At 52.0% G+C, this 16,916-nt stretch overlaps 1 protein-coding gene across 1 annotated transcript; it reads right to left on the minus strand.

Moving 5' to 3' along the window:
- Positions 1 to 299: 299 nt before the first annotated feature.
- On the minus strand, positions 300 to 7,183 carry SNORC (secondary ossification center associated regulator of chondrocyte maturation). The gene is made up of 3 exons (XM_059167695.1): positions 6,925 to 7,183; positions 683 to 865; positions 300 to 596 (listed from the first exon to the last, which is right to left on the minus strand). Exons 1-3 carry the CDS (start codon positions 7,151 to 7,153, stop codon positions 487 to 489), a joined length of 522 nt encoding a protein of 173 aa, XP_059023678.1. The 5' UTR covers positions 7,154 to 7,183; the 3' UTR covers positions 300 to 486.
- Positions 7,184 to 16,916: the final 9,733 nt, after the last annotated feature.

Raw genomic sequence — 16,916 nt, forward strand, 5'->3', positions numbered from 1 at the left:
GTGACCAAGAAAGGAGAGCCAGGGCCAGACTGGGAGTTGGAGGGAGGCTGCCTGGGACTGTGGTCGGGTTGCTCCTGGGGCTCCCAGGGGTGGAGGGGTTCCCGGGGGCGCCAGAGGGACAGGTCTGGCGCTCAGAGCCGCAGATGGCCTGATGACCAGGTCAGAAAACGCCCCCACCCTCCGAACAACGCAGGCTCCGCTTGGGATCCCTGTCCTGCCCGCCCGCCCCGAGCTCTCCGCAGCGCGTCAGTCTGTGCCCCAGCGCCGGCGGCGGGCCCTGAGCACTTCGGGGACAGGAGCGGGGCCGGGGCGGCGGGAGCCAGGGGCGCGGGCAGCCGAGCGGGGTCCCCGCACGCACGTGTTGCGAGTTGTCACCCGCCCCGCTCGCCCCCACACGCACGCGCGGACACACTCGAGACACGGGGGCGCCACCGGGGTTGCAGCCGAGTCGCGCCGTGCGGCGGGGGCGCGGCCCCTTTATTCGCTTCAGGAGGCGGAAAACTTTCTCAGCGCGACGACGACGAGCGCCAGCACCACGCAGGTGGCCAGCAGGGCGGCGATGACGATGGCGGCGATGGCGCCGGGCCCCAGCGAGCCTGCGGAGGACGGAGGGCGGGTCAGCCCCCGCCGCCCGCGCCCGCCCCGCGCCCCCCACCTCCCCCGCCCGGGCGGCCGCGCCTACCGCTGCTCGGGTCCAGCGGCTCCCGCGCCGTGCTGTCCTCGGGGCCCGGCGCGGCGGTGGGGGCCAGGGGCCCGGTGGCCGCGGGCTCCCGGGCGGGGCTGGTGCTCTCCACGGGGCCCTCTCCCGACGGCAGCTCGGCGGGCTCGTTCCACAGGGTGGGCGCAGGCTCCTGCGGACCCTCGGCTGCAAGGCCAAGGACAGGCGCTGGGGAGCAGGCAGCAGGACGACAGGGACGAGGCCCCCGCGGGGAACAGACTGCGGAGGTGGCGCTGTGCGCGGGACTCTGGGGTCAGCGCTGCACCAACCGTTCCGTTTCACCGGGGCTCCAGGACCTCTGCTGGGGCCAGGCTGCTTCTGAACCCAGTGAAGACAGACTGATGGGGGCTCGGGGAGAAGTAAGGGAGAGGGGGAGGGGCCCAACGGGTTCTCCTAATAAACAGCGGTGAGCACCGGCCCAGAGCTGGCAGCCCAGCTTCGGGAAGGCCTGAGCGGGTCACTCACCCCTCCCAGCACAGCCTGCTCGGACCCTCATCTGAGCTGCTGGGCTCTGTAGGCCTGGGTGAGATGACTGACCCTTGAGAGAGGCCCCGGCAAGGCAGGGCAGGGCAGCCTTCACCCTGGAGAAGAGGCCAGGAAGGTGAGGCAACTCTCCCTTCAGGGAAAGGGGTCCCTGCCTACCCAGAGCCCTATGAGGGGGCTGCTGCAGGAGGTGGGGAGGAGAGGCAAACCCCTCCTTTGCTTCCCCTCCTTTGCCCTGGCCTGGGCAGAGCCACACAACCCACATGACATGGGGTCTAGTGCTCACACGTACCCCATGTTTGAAGGCTTAAACCCCAAGGGGACTCTGTATCCCAAGAAACTGATGCCAGCATATTGTTGTCTCCAGACAGGACAGGGCCAGAGGGACGGCCAGAGGTGTGTGGTCAGTGTAAGGGAAGCCCCAAGAAAGGGACGAGCCCCCCTGACCCCCACAGGCTGGGGCTCAATCAGCCCATCAGTCCTGGTGCATCTTTTGTGCAGAGGCCTCTCTCTGCTCATGGGTTGGGAGTTGGCAAGGTTTGGAGTACCCAGGGGCCGCAGGGAACGGGACAGGCTGACACTGAGAGGCCCGTGTGAAAACTCCAGCCCCATATCCCCACCTCCACCATATCGGCCCATGCCAGTTTCACTCCCCTCCCCACCAAGGATCCTGGTCTGAGGGGCCCCACAGCACTACGCCAACCCCAGACCCACCCATCCTTCCCAGAGAGAAGGCCCCAGCCCCCTAGTTAAAGTTCAAGACCAGAATGACAAACAGTCTCCAGGCTCCCACCACCCTCTAGTCCTGGCCATTGGCTTTAGCAGGGTCAGAGCTCCCCAGTGCCTAATCTGAATTGTGATCCGAGGATGCTCAGCCCCCACGCAGTCCCCAGAAAGGGCTCCGCAGGCATCAGGACACCATCTCGTTGACTCCAGCTGCTAGGAACTCTCTTTGAGAAAACCAAGGCTTAGGGGGGTCTGGGGAGGAGTGCTGCTGGGACTCAGAAGCCCCCAGATGATGAAGTAGCAGGATACACTCCCCCAGAAACCACCAGGGAAGTTGTGTCATTCCTGAAGCCCCAGCCAGCTTGCCTGAAGGTCCCTGGGGCACCTTTCTCTCGGAAGGCTTCACCGCCCCCCCCCCCCCAGCTCCCTCTGGCACAGACAAGCCCGAGCCAAGCTGCTTGAAAACTCACCAGCTTCCAGAGAGGGGCTGTGCTGGGAGGACACAAAGGGACTTTGGGGTCTCTCCTGCTAACAGTGCCCACCTGGGGCAAATCACGAGGAAACATCAGTGAAACCCAAATTCAGGGTCAGTCTTAAAATAACTGCTTTCAAAAACATCCAGGTCAAGAAAGACAAAGGAAGGCTGAGGGACTGTTCCAGATTAGAGACCCAGGAGGTTGAATGCAGCATGTACTCCTGCCTGGGGAGGGGGACATTACGGGGTTTAGTAAGGAAGTAGGAATTTGCAGCTTGGATAACAGTATCATATCAATGCCCAGGTCCTCACTGAGAAAACTGACTGGTGATGTAAAGATCCTCGTTCTTAGAAGCATTGAGGGGACAGAAGGCATGATGTCCACAGCTTACTCTTCAGTGGTCAGCGTTCAGATAGCTCAAGTGGGTAGGCAGAGACAGGAAGAAGAGCAAATGTGGCGAAGGCGATTCTAAGAGTCTGCTGGTGTTCCCTAAGATTGTTCTTGCCACTTGGAGGTAAACTCAAAATCTCTTCCCAATCCAGCTGTACAGGACTCCCCAGGCCCTGCTGCTGCAGCCTTTCCCAGGCCTAGGCTGGATCAGTTCTGAGGCTCAGCTTACAGGAGGAACCTCTGTCCTAGTCCTCAAGGGTTCCCCAAGCCGGCATCCCGTTTCAGAAAACAGCCCTGCCAAGGAGATCTCCCAGGGGCAAAAGGCCCCTGACACACGGTGTGGGGGAAGCTTCCTGCTCGCAGGGCCTGAGGCCGAACCCAAATGCCGGCGTCTGGGTCCTCCCTGGCCCCCCACCAACTGCGAAGACCACCCTGTGAGGAGGGGGGCGATCACCCTGCCAGGTCTCCGTCATCACTGCCTGGGGGGGCAGGGGTCTGCAAGCCTCATAGCTGCTATGGAAGGTGCCAGGCCCTGGGCATGCTCACCTCAGGCTCCCAGGGGCTAGGCCAGAGAAAGAGTCCGAGTATGTCCGTGGCTGGGCCCTGAGGTCTGACAGACTGCCTGTCTTCCCAGTTAAGTGGACACACCACTGGCCCCCACGGCAGAGAGGCCTCCACAGGGCTGCAGGGTACCAGACCCAGCAACCTGGGCAGCCACAGGGGAATCAGTGGCCTGGAGCTAGCAGCGGCCCAGGTAAGCCTCTACCTCTGCCCTTTGCCCCACACCCCCACCCCCGGCCCGGGAGCCAGCTCTGGGGAAGAGGGGGCCTCCCTCTGAGCAGGGCGGTTGGGGGCGCACCCAGGTCTTCTCCCCTTCCACCCCCCAAAGAGCCAGCCTTACTTGGCTGCTCCCCACAGAAGCCTGGATCTTCCCTACCAGACACACTGGCTCAGGCTGCCTCATCCCTGATCCTACCCCTGCAACACTCACCCAGGCCCTAAAGCTTAAAGGGCTGAAACCACAGGCCTCCAGATCAAAAAGGCTGGGGCCTAAGCCTGGCTCTGTCGTGCTGTCACCCACCCTGGGACCCCAGCAGACTGACTTCACTCCCCCCTCCCCGACGGCACTTCCCACCCTATGAAATGGGAGTTGGATCGCATCTCTCTGAGCTCACACAAGTAGCTAACCATGCCATCCTGCTGTCCTGAGCTGCTGCCTTGGCCCCAGGGCCGCCCCGGCCGGACTCGGGCCGGTTGGGTCTGTGTGTTCTGCATTTGTTGTCACTGACCATCATGGGAGACCCCAGAGGCTCATCGGCACCCAAGAAGCCGGGGCCCCAAAGGCCGGCCAGCTCCCTGTAGCTTCTGCAGCCCAGAACTGCAGCCTGGAGTCAGCCGCCCCCCCTTCCAGCAAAGGAGGCACAGTGGCCAGGAGGAGGCTCATCCTCATCTACATGTTTCTGTATTTTCTCAATTCGCTGCAATAAAAGGGGAAAACAGAGTTTAAAGGCAAGAATCCGCCTTCTCCCCAAATCCATCTTGGGGACCCCTAAGTGGAAGCTGTTGTCAGGAGGCTTGCCAGCAGGAGGGCCCATCCAAAGAGGCGTGGAGAAGAGGCGTGGAGATGAGGGAGAGAAAGCCAGGCAGAGGGACCGGCGCTAGCAACGTCACGGAGGACGGAGCCGACGGCCATGGAAGCTGAGCTGTGAGCCCCAAGGGGGAAGTTAGGTGAGGACCGAGAGGCAGGTAGAACTGAGGGGGGCTGTGATAGACCTAAACGCCAAGGACCAGAGTTAGCAACGTCCTGCGACTCTAACCAAGGGAACCCAGAGAAGTAGGGGACCTCGTGACACTGCCACAGGCCCGGGCATGGTGGGCTCTCCCCCAGCCCCACCGCCTCCAGCCGCCCTGCCTTTCAGTAAATAGGTTTGTTTAACACTCGCTCTGACCACAGGGCCCCGAGGCCAGGCACCCGTGCTCACAGACAGCCTTTGTGCCCGCCATGAAGGGCCTTTTCATCCCTTCCCTGGCCTCCTGCCTGCTCAGCCTGGCCTGCTCCCCCTACTCCGGTAGCTGTACGGGCAGCCACCAGGGAGGGCAGCAGGCTGGGTCCGGACCTCAGCCACAGGGCCACTCCTTCCCTGCCCGCCTGTATGGGACCCCTGCCCACCGAGCAAAGGCAGGGGCCTGCTAGGCCTTGTACACACCTGCTCGGAGCTTCCAGCCCAGAGTGGGGTGGCTGAGAGCCTCCCAAACATCCTCCCTCCCAGACCGGCAGGAAGAACGACAGCCAAACCCCAAAGACTGCGGGGTGGAGTGGGCCCGCCTGTTCCTGGTAGGACACGTGGAGGGAGGTGAGGCCAGGTGAGGTCCTAGAGATGCCAAACACGTCCCCAAACATTCCTGTGGCAGCAGACAAAGCCCACCCACCCAGGCTGTGTATCCAGGGCCTCCAGCCAGCATCCTGGGCTGGAAGAGCCTGGCTACTCAGGGAACAAGAAACTGGACAGGAGCTCCCCTGGTGGCCCCAGAACCTGGGCAGGCCGGCGCCAACACCTTCGCCTCAACCCAGTTTGACCACCAGGCAGGGGTGGAGTGGGGTGTAGGGTGGGGTGTGGGGGATCTGCAAGGACCGCCGTCCTAAGATCTAGTCCATGGAAGATGCCACCTGATACTCAGGCCACTTTCCCAGTTCCCGGGGTGTCACACCGGGCCCCTGTCTTGCCCAGCCAGCACATCTCCCACATAAAGGGAGGCTGGCACTTTCCCAGCCTATTCGAAGAGGCGGTTCTGCCCCAAGACCACCCTGCACCCAGAAAGGGGGCTGGGGACATTGATTCACATTCCCCAACACTTCCTGAGTGTTCCAGGGTGCCAGACCCATCCTGAAAGCTCGTGTGTCTAGACTGGGCAGGCCTACCGTCCCCTGCACGGGAGGCAGAATTGCTGCCTGCAGTTACACCCATGCTACAGATGAGGAGAGGTACCGAGAGGCCGAGGAACGGTTGGTAGACAGAGCCAGAAGCAAAGCCGGGCTTCTTCCTAGGGCATCTAGAGGCCTGTGCGCCCACAGGTGCCTCACCATCATTTCTTCCTGGTGTGTGTGTCTGAGTGTGTGGCTGTCCCCCCCACAGGCCTCTCACCCCCCAGAAATTCTCCCCAGGGCCATGCTTACTTAGGTGGCTGGCAGCCAGGTGCCACCCCTGTAGATGCACAGACATTCCCCCCAAAGCCCATGCCACAGAGAAGGTCTCCAGGGCTCTCCCCACCCACTCCTTTCTCCAGCTCCAGGACCCCCCCCCCCCCCACCCAACACACACATACACACAGGGGCCTGAAATATTTCTCCTTTGGCCCACCTCACGGTCAAGAGAGACTGCTTTCTTCCGAAGAAAGACCATCCAGGACCTGTCTGTGCTTTTTCTCTCTCAGGCTTTGAAGTTGGCCTGGGCCAGCCCCTCCCAGCAGAGGGCTCTAGAGCCATGCCCAGGACTGGGGCTGAGGTCTGGGGAGCCAGCACCCTGAGTCTACTGGGACCTTCCTTCTCACCACACCCCAGACCCGGCCATTTTGACCTTAGTACTGATCCTAAGTCCAGTGTCCTCAGCATAGTTTTGCTAAGGAGTCTCAGGCTCTGTGTTCTCTCTGAAAATTTCCCTGGGCTGGGAATAGTACTTGGGTCTTCACTCTAGAAGGATGTTTCAGAAAGCCAGCAGAAGAATGGTTTGCAGGGTTGAAAAGTGAACCAGCAGGGTTCTGGGGTTTTCTGCCTAGGAGCCAGGGTCTCTAGTCCCTCAGCTGCTTGTCCTGTGCCTGGTGCCCTGTCCTGACTCCTAGATCTGGAAGCCTTCAGATTTCAGCATGTTGGGGTAATCCCCATGTCCCCCAATCTGCTGAAGTCCCTGGTCTTGCTCCCTAAATCACCCCCCCTGCTTCAGGGGCCATCGTGTCCATGGCTAGCATTTCCCAGGACATTGACTCCTGGCAACCGATCTCACAGAAGCCTTCTGCAGAATCACCCCAAACGGTGGCCTGTCTCTTGGGAAGCCCAGTGGGCAACGGAGAATCCGGCCCACGGTACTTCTTGGCCCTGGGTGGCTGGTGGCAGCAGAGTCAAGGGAGCACCCTTACCTGTGAGCACTGCTGGGGCCAGGACCCCGGAGAGCAGCAGCAGCGCCATGCGCAGGACCAGACAGAATGCCATCCTGGCCTGTGAGGGAGCGCGGCCGGAGAGCGGGACACACCGAGGACTGAGCTCCTTAACTTCACAGCGGCGGGAAGGAGGTATCAAAGGGCTGGGAAGGGTTTTCATCAATGCAAACTCTGTCCTCCTGGGACACCGTGCCCGCCCCCCACACATAAGCGCGCGCGCACACACACACACACACACACGCACACACACACACACAGCAGAGCTTAAGAACGGACTGCTTTCCTGAACTCCAAAGTAGCCCCACCCTCCGAGAGGGAAAGAAAGAGGAAATTGCTCTTTCCCTCTTTCCCTCCCCCCAGTCCTCCCTCTTTCCCTCTCTCTCTCTCTCTCTTTCTCTCTCTTTCTCTCTCTCTCACACACACACACACTCCTCAGCCACTGCAAGTAAGATTCTCAAACTTCAGTGTGTAAAAACACTCACCCAGGGAACTTGGAAAAGACAGATACCCCCAGCACTCTGTTCCCGAGGGTCATGGGTGGGTCCAGGGATCTGCAGTTTAGTTCCTATGGCTTTGGCTTGAGAGACTGAAGCCTAGGCAGTCAGCACTGCACAGTCTGCTCACTTTTGGGCTCCCGATGCCTGGTGGGGAGATAGCACTCAACAAGACCTTCTTAATAACAGAAACAGTTTCTGAAGCAGTTTCTAAAGCAGTTTCAGTCCAAACCCTCGGCAGCTCTAGTCTCTTTCCAGAAAAGCTCATGCCATTAGACGCCCTGTTTCTTCTTGCTGTCTCTTCTCCTGGGTGCCTGAGACTCGAAACACCACCTGTGTGCTCCTGGCTTCTATGTCCAGCCCGGGTCTGGGGCAGAACTTCAGCCCCACCGCCCACAGCCTCCCCAGCAGCTCCATGAGTATCTAAAAAGTATGTCCACTTTAATGTGTCCAAACTGACCTTGACTCCAGTGGGTCCTGCTCACTCAGTGGAACCTCAGCTGCGGACCTCCCAGATGTCCTGGCCACGTAATTAAAAGTCATCAAAAGTTTCTCTCTCCCTTACTCTTATCTAATCTCTCAGAAAGTACTGCCAGCATCCCTTACCTCACACCCTTCGTGCTTTCCCCACATTCTTAGAAAAGCCACCTTAAAGGCTTGCCTTGGCCCTGCTCACAGTGTTCCAGTCCACTGGTTTTGACTAGGTTTCTCCAACACACCAGACAGGGCCCTGTCACAGGGCCTTTGCACTTGCTGTCCCATCTCCCAGAAAGGAGTCCCTCAGCTCATTATGTGGCTATCTCCTTATCACCATTCAGGTCTCAGCTCTGATCAGTCAGCCTCCCATCTACCTAACACATCACTTACTTTCTTCTCAGCACTTACATTTACATAAAACTCTCATTTGGTCCACATTTACTTATTTATTTATTTAGGTGAATTTTCTGAGGAGTAACACCTATACCATGGAAAGCAGAAATCTTAGGTTTACAGCTTGAGATTTTATGCATGTATACACCAGGGCAAACGTTACCCAAATCAATATGGGACATTTCCAGCACACCAGCAGGATCCTTCCTGTCCCCCACCCCCCATTAGTACCTCCAAAGCACGATTCTGTCTTCTGTTTGGTCTACAACCAAACTCCAAATAAACGGAATCATAGGGTATGAACTTCTGCTTCTGGCTTTTGTTGCTGTTCCACATTCCAGGAGATTTCGTCCACGTTGCTGCATGTGGCAGCTCATTTGTTTTTATTGCTTTATTTTGTTTTGTTTTACCGCACTCAACAATTCTGCTGTCCATTTTGCCATTTATCTGTGTCTGTTGGCGTTATTTCTAGAACTTCTATGAATCTGGCTCCTGTGAATATTCTTGAGTGTTTCGTTTGGTGAACAGACCCGCTAGCTTCTCTTGGTTATAAATTCGACGACAGAATGGTGAGGTCAGAGGGGAGGCAGACGGTAGCTTCTGGAGATGCTGCTGAGCCGTCTTCCCAAGGGTTCGTTCCAGTTCCTACTCTGAGGAGCAGTGTGTGTGTTCTGGTTGCCCTACCTTCTCTCCCACACCGGTCCTTGCTAGTCTTTTGTTTTCTATGCATCCTGAGAGATCTGTAACAGTGTCTTACTGTGGTTGTATTTGCATGACTAACACAGTTGAGCAGCTTTTCATGTTTTGTGACCAAAGGAATATCCTCTTTTTTGAATGATCTGCTTAATTTTCTTTGCCCATTTTTTGGAGGGGTCTACCTCTTTATTTTTGTTTGATGTGTGAATCCAAGATAAACATCCTTTTGTCAGATACGGGTAATGGTACCACTAGATGAAGCGTTCGTGGGTTTTCTCTCCCCACCCTGTGACTGTAAATCCCAGGACGGCAGCCCCTGTGTTTTGTTCACCAGTGCACTTCTAAAACCTAGCACCACTGTGCCTAGCACGCAACAGGAACTCAGTATTTGGTTTCGGTCACCTGGCATTTCTGGGATAGAGTTAACAGGGAGTATCTTCTCATGGGTTTATTCATTTGTGTTGGCTTTTTGCTCCGAGTCTCCCACCCTCAACTTTCTGTGCCCTGCAACGTAATGTACCAACAGAAGGCAGTCGCGTCCCCACATGACCCTTGAAACTTCCTTCCTCCCTGACTTCCTGTTAGCATCTGCCAATGGGAGGCGTTTCTGTGAGATGCAAGGGGAAGGGGAGATGTGACCCCTTCTGACAGCTAAGAGCATCAGGGACTCGGGGTTAGGAGGTGGTGGCCTCACATGCAGCCAGATCGAGTTTAAAGTCCAGGCTCTGTGTCCTTGCCAGGAGCCTCAGTCGACAGCGCTACAGCCTCTGGGGAATCTTTCTCCAGCCCTGGCTGACGACAGTTGCCTAGGTGTGGTTGTCAATTTATGTGCAAACTTCCCTTCTTTGCTCCTTCGGTCTTTCAGACATCCTAAAACAGATCCCTGCACTAAATCTCTCCTCTCTGAAATACCTCGAGCGAACTCTGTTTCCAGGTCAGACCCTGACCCATACAGAGCTTTGCACCTGGAATGGTCCTGAGAAACAGGCCCTTGAAGATGTGTTTCTGAGTTTTGGCTCACCACCATGTTGGAATTTGAATTGCAGGGAAGACCTCACTGCCAGCGGAAAATCTGATCCGGTAACGTATGGCATACCATGTGTTAAGACTATTGGGTTGTTTTTGCATGAAATGGCTATTGAAGACAATGCTTAAAAGACCAAGTAGATATGCACTTGACACTTACAGTGGTGATGATGATCAACAGAACAGTGCGATGGACCAGCTACTTTTTTCCGGATTTGGGCGCTCGCAGAAAACGACAGGTTCAGGCTTTCACTTTGAAAGTCATGTCAGGATCAGAAAACTAGAGCTATTCTGTGTCAGTCTTAAAGAAATATCTTATTTCTTGTGGCTAGAGGGCATCACTGGCTGCAAACCAGGCCTCAAGTTTGTGTGAGTTGCAGAAACACAGTCTTGAATTCACGGCCATGCCCATTCTCTTAGGTGAAACCTATGGCACTGACCGGAAAGGAGTGAGACGCTGATTTGGAATGGAGATAGTTGCGTAGACAGACTCAAACAGTCTGAGACTCTAATCCTTCGGCCTCCCTTGCAAGAGCAGCAGACTCCTTAGAGAAATGGCTAATTCCAAATCTGGGAAGGGAAAAGTAGAGGAAGAGCCTAGAACATCTCATGCCTAAGTAAGGAAGTGCCTCTCTGCCTACTTGTGATCTTTGTCAAATAAGTAAAATCTTAAAAAAAAAAAAAAAAAAACAACAAAAAACAATGGAGTATTATTCAGCCATGAAAAACGAAATCTTGCCATTTGCAACAATGTGGATGGAACCAGAGTATAATGCTAAGTGAAGACAGTACCATATGATTTCACTCATATGTAGAATTTAAGAAACAAAACAGAGAGAAAACAAATGAGAAAAAGAAAAAAATAAAAGAGACAAACTAAGAAACAGGCTCTTAACTAAAGAACAAACTTATGGTTACCAGAGGGGTGGTGGGTGGCAGGATAGATGAAATAGGTGAAGGGGATTAAGAGTACACTCACTCTGAACACTAAATATATAGAACTGTTGAATCACTACATTGTACCCCTCAAACTACTATAACACTGCATGTTAACTATAGTAGAATTAAAATTAAAATATTAATAAAAAATAAATTCTTCTTTTTTTAATTTTTCATTTACTTGACAGGCAGAGATCACAAGTAGGCAGAGAGGCAGGCAGAGAGAGAGGGGGAAGCAGGCTCCCTGCTGAGCAGAGCGCCCGATGCGGGGCTCGATCCCATGACCCTGGGACCATGACCCGAGCCGAAGGCAGAGGCTTAACCCACTGAGCCACCCAGGCATCCCCCAAATAAATTCTTCTTTGTAAATAAAATCAAAAGGTGGATAAAAAGAGACAGGAGATCTCTCTGTCACCCAAGGACACAGCAAGAAGCTAGCTATCTCCAAACCAGGAAGAGGACCCTCACTAGACACAGAATCTGCTGGCACTTAGATCCAGAGACTTCCCAGACACTTCTAAGATACTAGTCTACTTCTCTGTATGCTTGAAAACTTTCATTTAAAAAAAAACAAAAAACTCAACCCCCCCCCAAAACAAAACAAAACAAAAAACAACTGAACCTGGCGGGGGAAAGCTAAAAGACAAAAGTTAAAATAACCTCAGGACTATTAAGGACTCAGACCCCTCAGGAATGATGGTTCAGGTGACCCCACCACCTGAGGGGCTGGTAGGGACAAAAGAATATGGAATAGGTAGTAATGAAAGCAGCTGTACAAGTATCACCCATAGCCTTGGGAGGTGGTACAGAACAAGAACTGTAGTTAAATATATTCTATTCACAGCTTATTTTGGGTGGTATTACTGTCTTCTCAAGATTTTATATTTAAGTTTTTCTACATCCGACATGGAGTTCAAATTCACAACCCCGAGATCAAGAGATGCACGCTCCCTCAACTGAGCCAGCCAGAGACCCATCTCTTTGCTTCTTTTATATACACGTATTTGTAGATATAAACCAATTTTTCTATTTTTTCCATATTCATATTCACACACACACACAGAGTATCCAGATGAGATTTAAGTGAACTGGAGAAACATTAGATTCACTTAGAAATGGACAGAATGATGGGATTACTGGATATGGTGTTAATGGTTTCCCTACAATTACTGGTTGATCCTTCAGTAACCTTAACTTTCCCTATTTTGCTATCAACCTTTTCAACACCAACTTTTTTTTTTTTTTTTTTTTTTTTTTTTCATTTGACTGAGTGTTGACCGGAACCCTGACCCATTTACGGCTTAATTCCATGTTACCGAAGAGTCAGGTAAGTGGCCGCGGCTCACCATACTTGTATTTCAGCTTCAGCCGGCTTCAGTGAAACTGTGAAGGATGATTATCAGGCATCATCCAGACGCCACAATGGAACCCAAGTGCTGAATCTGAAGACACCCCAGTTAGCAGCGTGCTGCGAGGACGTGCAGATGCACGTGCAGGTCGCACTCACACACTCTGGAGGTGAGAGCTGAATGAAACCTCACAGATCCTCAGGCAGGCGACGGTTCCCCACTCAGACTGCCTACTCAGTACTTCAAAATAATGTCCAGTGCTGGGCCCCACTCCAAATTAGAAACTCTGGGTCATGAAGGTCAAGGGCTGATTTTGACTCCAAGTTCCACAGGTGATCTGGCGCTAGCTAACGCACAGCCTCCCAGAACCCACACTGCCTAAGGGCAACTCCTTTGCACTAATTTCAAGGTATCCAACAGAAACTTTACCCCTATTAACGCTCTATTGCACCTACATGAACCCCCAAATGCCCTTCTTCCTGGCACAATGGCCTACAAATCGTGTTTATCAAGCATTTATGCACTGGGCACTAAACTCTGCACTTGCATTTTAAGTTATTGATCACAACGACTTGAGAGTTTCCATTTCGCGGATGAGGAAAAAAATGCTTGTCCAAGGTAGGTGGTGGGACCAGCATTCAAATTTGACAGCTTGACCCCAGGAACTCCATTCACAAAACCACTTGCAAGTTCACTCCACACAGCACCTTAAACAAACCAACTGGGAGATGCTAGACACAGCAAGGTTGGGCCTTTGGAAACTGCTCTGGATTCCCAGCTCTGCAGGAGAAGGGAAACAACCTGTTCTGAGCCTCCTCATTGGAAAAGACGGAGATCCTCAGTCCTCGGGCCAAACTGGGGTAGTTGCTAAGATTCTTTTCCCATGGTCAGCGTGCACAAACTATCCCAAACCCTTGCAACTTCAAAACAGTAGAGATAATTAGTATTAGAAACTGCTAACTAGGGGCACCTGGGTGGCTCAGTGGGTTAAGCCGCTGCCTTTGGCTCAGGTCATGATCTCAGGGTCCTGGGATCCAGTCCCGCATCAGGCTCTCTGCTCAGCAGGGAGCCTGCTTCCCTCTCTCTCTCTCTCTCTGCCTGTCTACTGTGATCTCTCTCTGTCAAATAAATAAATAAATAAAATCTTTAAAAAAAAAAAAAAAAGAAAGAAAGAAACTGCTAACTACCAATGCAATATCCATTCTCCTCAGTTCTTAGAAACAGAACCCCAGTGGTATTTAGGGTGGTAAGGCAGTCAACTAAAATCCTGAAATTTTCAGTCTTTCTTGCAATAATTACATATTTATGTTCCAATTAAGACTTAAGATGTTGGCTGGGGCTCCCAAAAAAGCCCCTTATAAAGAGCTGAGTAAGCCAGAAGGAGCGCTCCCTTTGCCTCACCCCAGTCCTTCCTCCTGCCCGGAATACAGGATTTGATGATTTGTGCTCTGTCACCTTGGACCATGAATGTCCGTGAGTATGAAAGCCACAATCAGGATGGTTTAAAAAAAAAAAAAAAAAAAAAAAAAACCAAGGTCCCTGAACAACATGCCAGCCTCCGAACTTTACTGGAGAAATAAACCATCTGTTTAAGTCACTCTGTTTGCTTTTTTGTCTTATACACAGCCAAACCTAATCCTGACCTGCTGACAATTTTCAGAATCATTTCTCATACTAAAAGAGAAATTCAAAGGAAAAAATGATTTTTGGTCAAGGGACACTAGTCCACCACTCCTACACTTGGGGGGACAAGTAAACAATCTTTAGGAAATAAATGGCTCTGCTGAAGACCAGATGGACTGAACTGAGTACTGAAGCTATTCTGAATTTCATCCTCATGCTGCCATCCCTTTGCCAGCAACAAAACAGGTGCAGTGATAAGATTTTAGGCTACAGAGCAACAACGGGGGCAAGAGCCCACTTCTCTTCCCTTGCTTCCTGTCATTTATGTGCTGTTCCTCCCATACCGTGAAGCACAGCAATGCTGTTTTAGTTGCAAAACATTCCCCCTTATTAATCCTTGGAGGGAAACTCTATTCTCGAAGGCTCCCGGTCTGGAACTGGCACTACCAATAGCTGTATAGGTTCATCATTCCCAGGACATCTAATGACATCCCTAAAAGAAACATCACACATCTGATTGCTTCAAGGTTCCCAGTCTCCCTACTGTCCCAGCAAGCAGCACAGCTTCCTCATTAGGAATCGCCTGCACTCAAGCAGGGCCAAATCCATCTCCAGAGCCAGGCTGTTTCTTTTTGCTCCATGAAACCTATCAACTAGGAGCCCAACTTCCATCTGGAATGTGCTCTTGTTTGGTTATAACTTAACTGTTTGGAATGTGCATGCCTGATGCTCTTGTGAGGAAATTCTACTTCCCGGACTGGAAGCACAAGAGAGAAATAACTTCATTTTACAGTGGCATTTCTGTCAGTCCTACAGACTTTTTATTTTTATTAATAATGCAGAGGGCATTTTGTATAAAATAAATGTCAAATTCTTTACCTGATCAATTTGAAAAAAGGTGTTTATGAAAGGACACACATTACATATTTATAAAATGATTGCCTAGGAAAGAAATAATGAAGATAAAGCCAGAGGTACTACTATCCTGAAATTAAAAAATGATCCCTCGGGGCGCCTGGGTGGCTCAGTGGGTTAAGCCGCTGCCTTCGGCTCGGGTCATGATCTCAGGGTCCTGGGATCGAGTCCCGCATCGGGCTCTCTGCTCAGCAGGGAGCCTGTTTCCTCCTCTCTCTCTCTCTGCCTGCCTCTCTGCCCACTTGTGATCTCTCTCTGTCAAATAAATAAATAAAATCTTTAAAAAAAAAAATGATCCCTCAATTTAGAGCCAATGAAGAGTTAAAGTTCCTTGATGTATATGGCACAGATTCATCTTATGCAGATAATTACCCTAAGTGGCAACAACATCTCCCACCCCACATGCTCTTCCTACAATGTGACCTTATTTCTTCCATCAAGGAGAGGGTCCCATGTTCCCAGCCTCCTGAGTCTCAGTGGGTGTGTGGGGACTTTGACAGAATAAAAGTACCACAGAAGTGACACTATGTAACCTCTGAGTTCAGGTCACAGATACAAACTCTGCTTGGTTCTCCTCTGGTGGGGAGCCACCTGCCAGCCAAGCAGCCCACCTACTCTGAAAATTTCGTGAAGAGGACCCATGACCATGAACTCAACTGAGCTCCTAGCCAACAGCCAGAAATCAGCCAGAATCAGCTGCCAGTCACGAGTGATCAATCTTGGCCAGCCAACCTTATCGAACCTTCCCAAGACTGAAGCCCAGCTGACATCTGACCACAATAAGAGGCGGCCCCACAGGAGAACTGTCCAGATGAGCCCTTCCCCAAAATCATGACTCCTAAAACTACCAACAAAATGGAAGGGTTGTTTTAAGTAAGTATGGAGTAATTTGTTAGGCAGCAACAGTAACCAGAATACCAACTATCTAGGGGAAAGTCTCCATAATAAAACTATCTTGTCTGGGTATGTTTTTAAGCCTCCAAATTAAAGTAAGTAAAAACAAACTATGTACAAAAGAAATACTTCGAAACTCAGAAAAAGGGTGCCTAGGTGGCTCAGTTGGTTAAGTGACTGCCTTTGGCTCAGGTCAGGATCCCAGAATCCGAGGATCGAGCCCCGTCTCAGGCTCCCAACTCCATAGGGAGTCTACTTCTCCTTCTGACCTTCTCCTCTCTCATGCTCTCTCTCAAATGAAATCTTAAAAAAAAGAAAAGAAGGGGTGCCTGGGTGGCTCAGTGGGTTAAAGCCTCTGCCTTCAGCTCAGGTCATGATCCCAGAGTCCTGGGATCAAGCCCCGCATTGGGCTTTCTGCTCAGCAGGGAGCCTGCTTTCTCCTCTCTCTCTGCCTGCTTCTCTGCCTACTCGTGATCTCTGTCAAATAAATAAATAAAATCTTAAAAAAAAAAAGAAAGAAAAGAAAAGAAATATATATATATATAAACTCAGAAGAAGTTAATTTGTAAGTTAAATTTATAGAAAGGGATATAACGTGGTAGTTGGAAGTCAGTGGAGAGAAGGGAGTGTGAAAAAGAGCAGAACTGAGACAGAGGAACATTCCTAGGGAACAGTGGTTTCTTTCCACTAAGTGGGAAATTCCTCAAGTTGAAGCAAGTTTCCTGGTTAAGTAAATGGAATGTTCCGTGATAAAAATGACTTTGCTACCCCAAATCCACCTACCCCACCCCCAAATGTTTGTCCTTTAATTTTTAATTTATTTTTATTTTCCCTGAACAAGCACACAGTGGAGTCTAGTTTGGAAGGTGTGGGCAGGCTCTGACAGGCACATTCAGAGGATGCGTCTGTGGTATGAGGGCAGAAGACCATCCACGAATCAGCAGACAGGGACAGTGGAAGGAATAAAGACATTTGTTCAAACTTACCTGTGTTTATCTTGATCTCTACAGTCCTAAATACAGAGCCAGCCAGTGTTCCATAGCCTGGCAGGAAAAGCCATGGCTGCCTCCATGTCTCGGGCGCTCACGTATTGGGAGCGTCTTCAAGGTGCCAAGATAATGGCTTAGTGCAAGACTTCAGCCTTGATAAAAGCTACAAGAGGTGC

Source organism: Mustela lutreola, chromosome 3 (assembly GCF_030435805.1).
Source record: "Mustela lutreola isolate mMusLut2 chromosome 3, mMusLut2.pri, whole genome shotgun sequence".
Taxonomy (NCBI): domain Eukaryota; kingdom Metazoa; phylum Chordata; class Mammalia; order Carnivora; family Mustelidae; genus Mustela; species Mustela lutreola.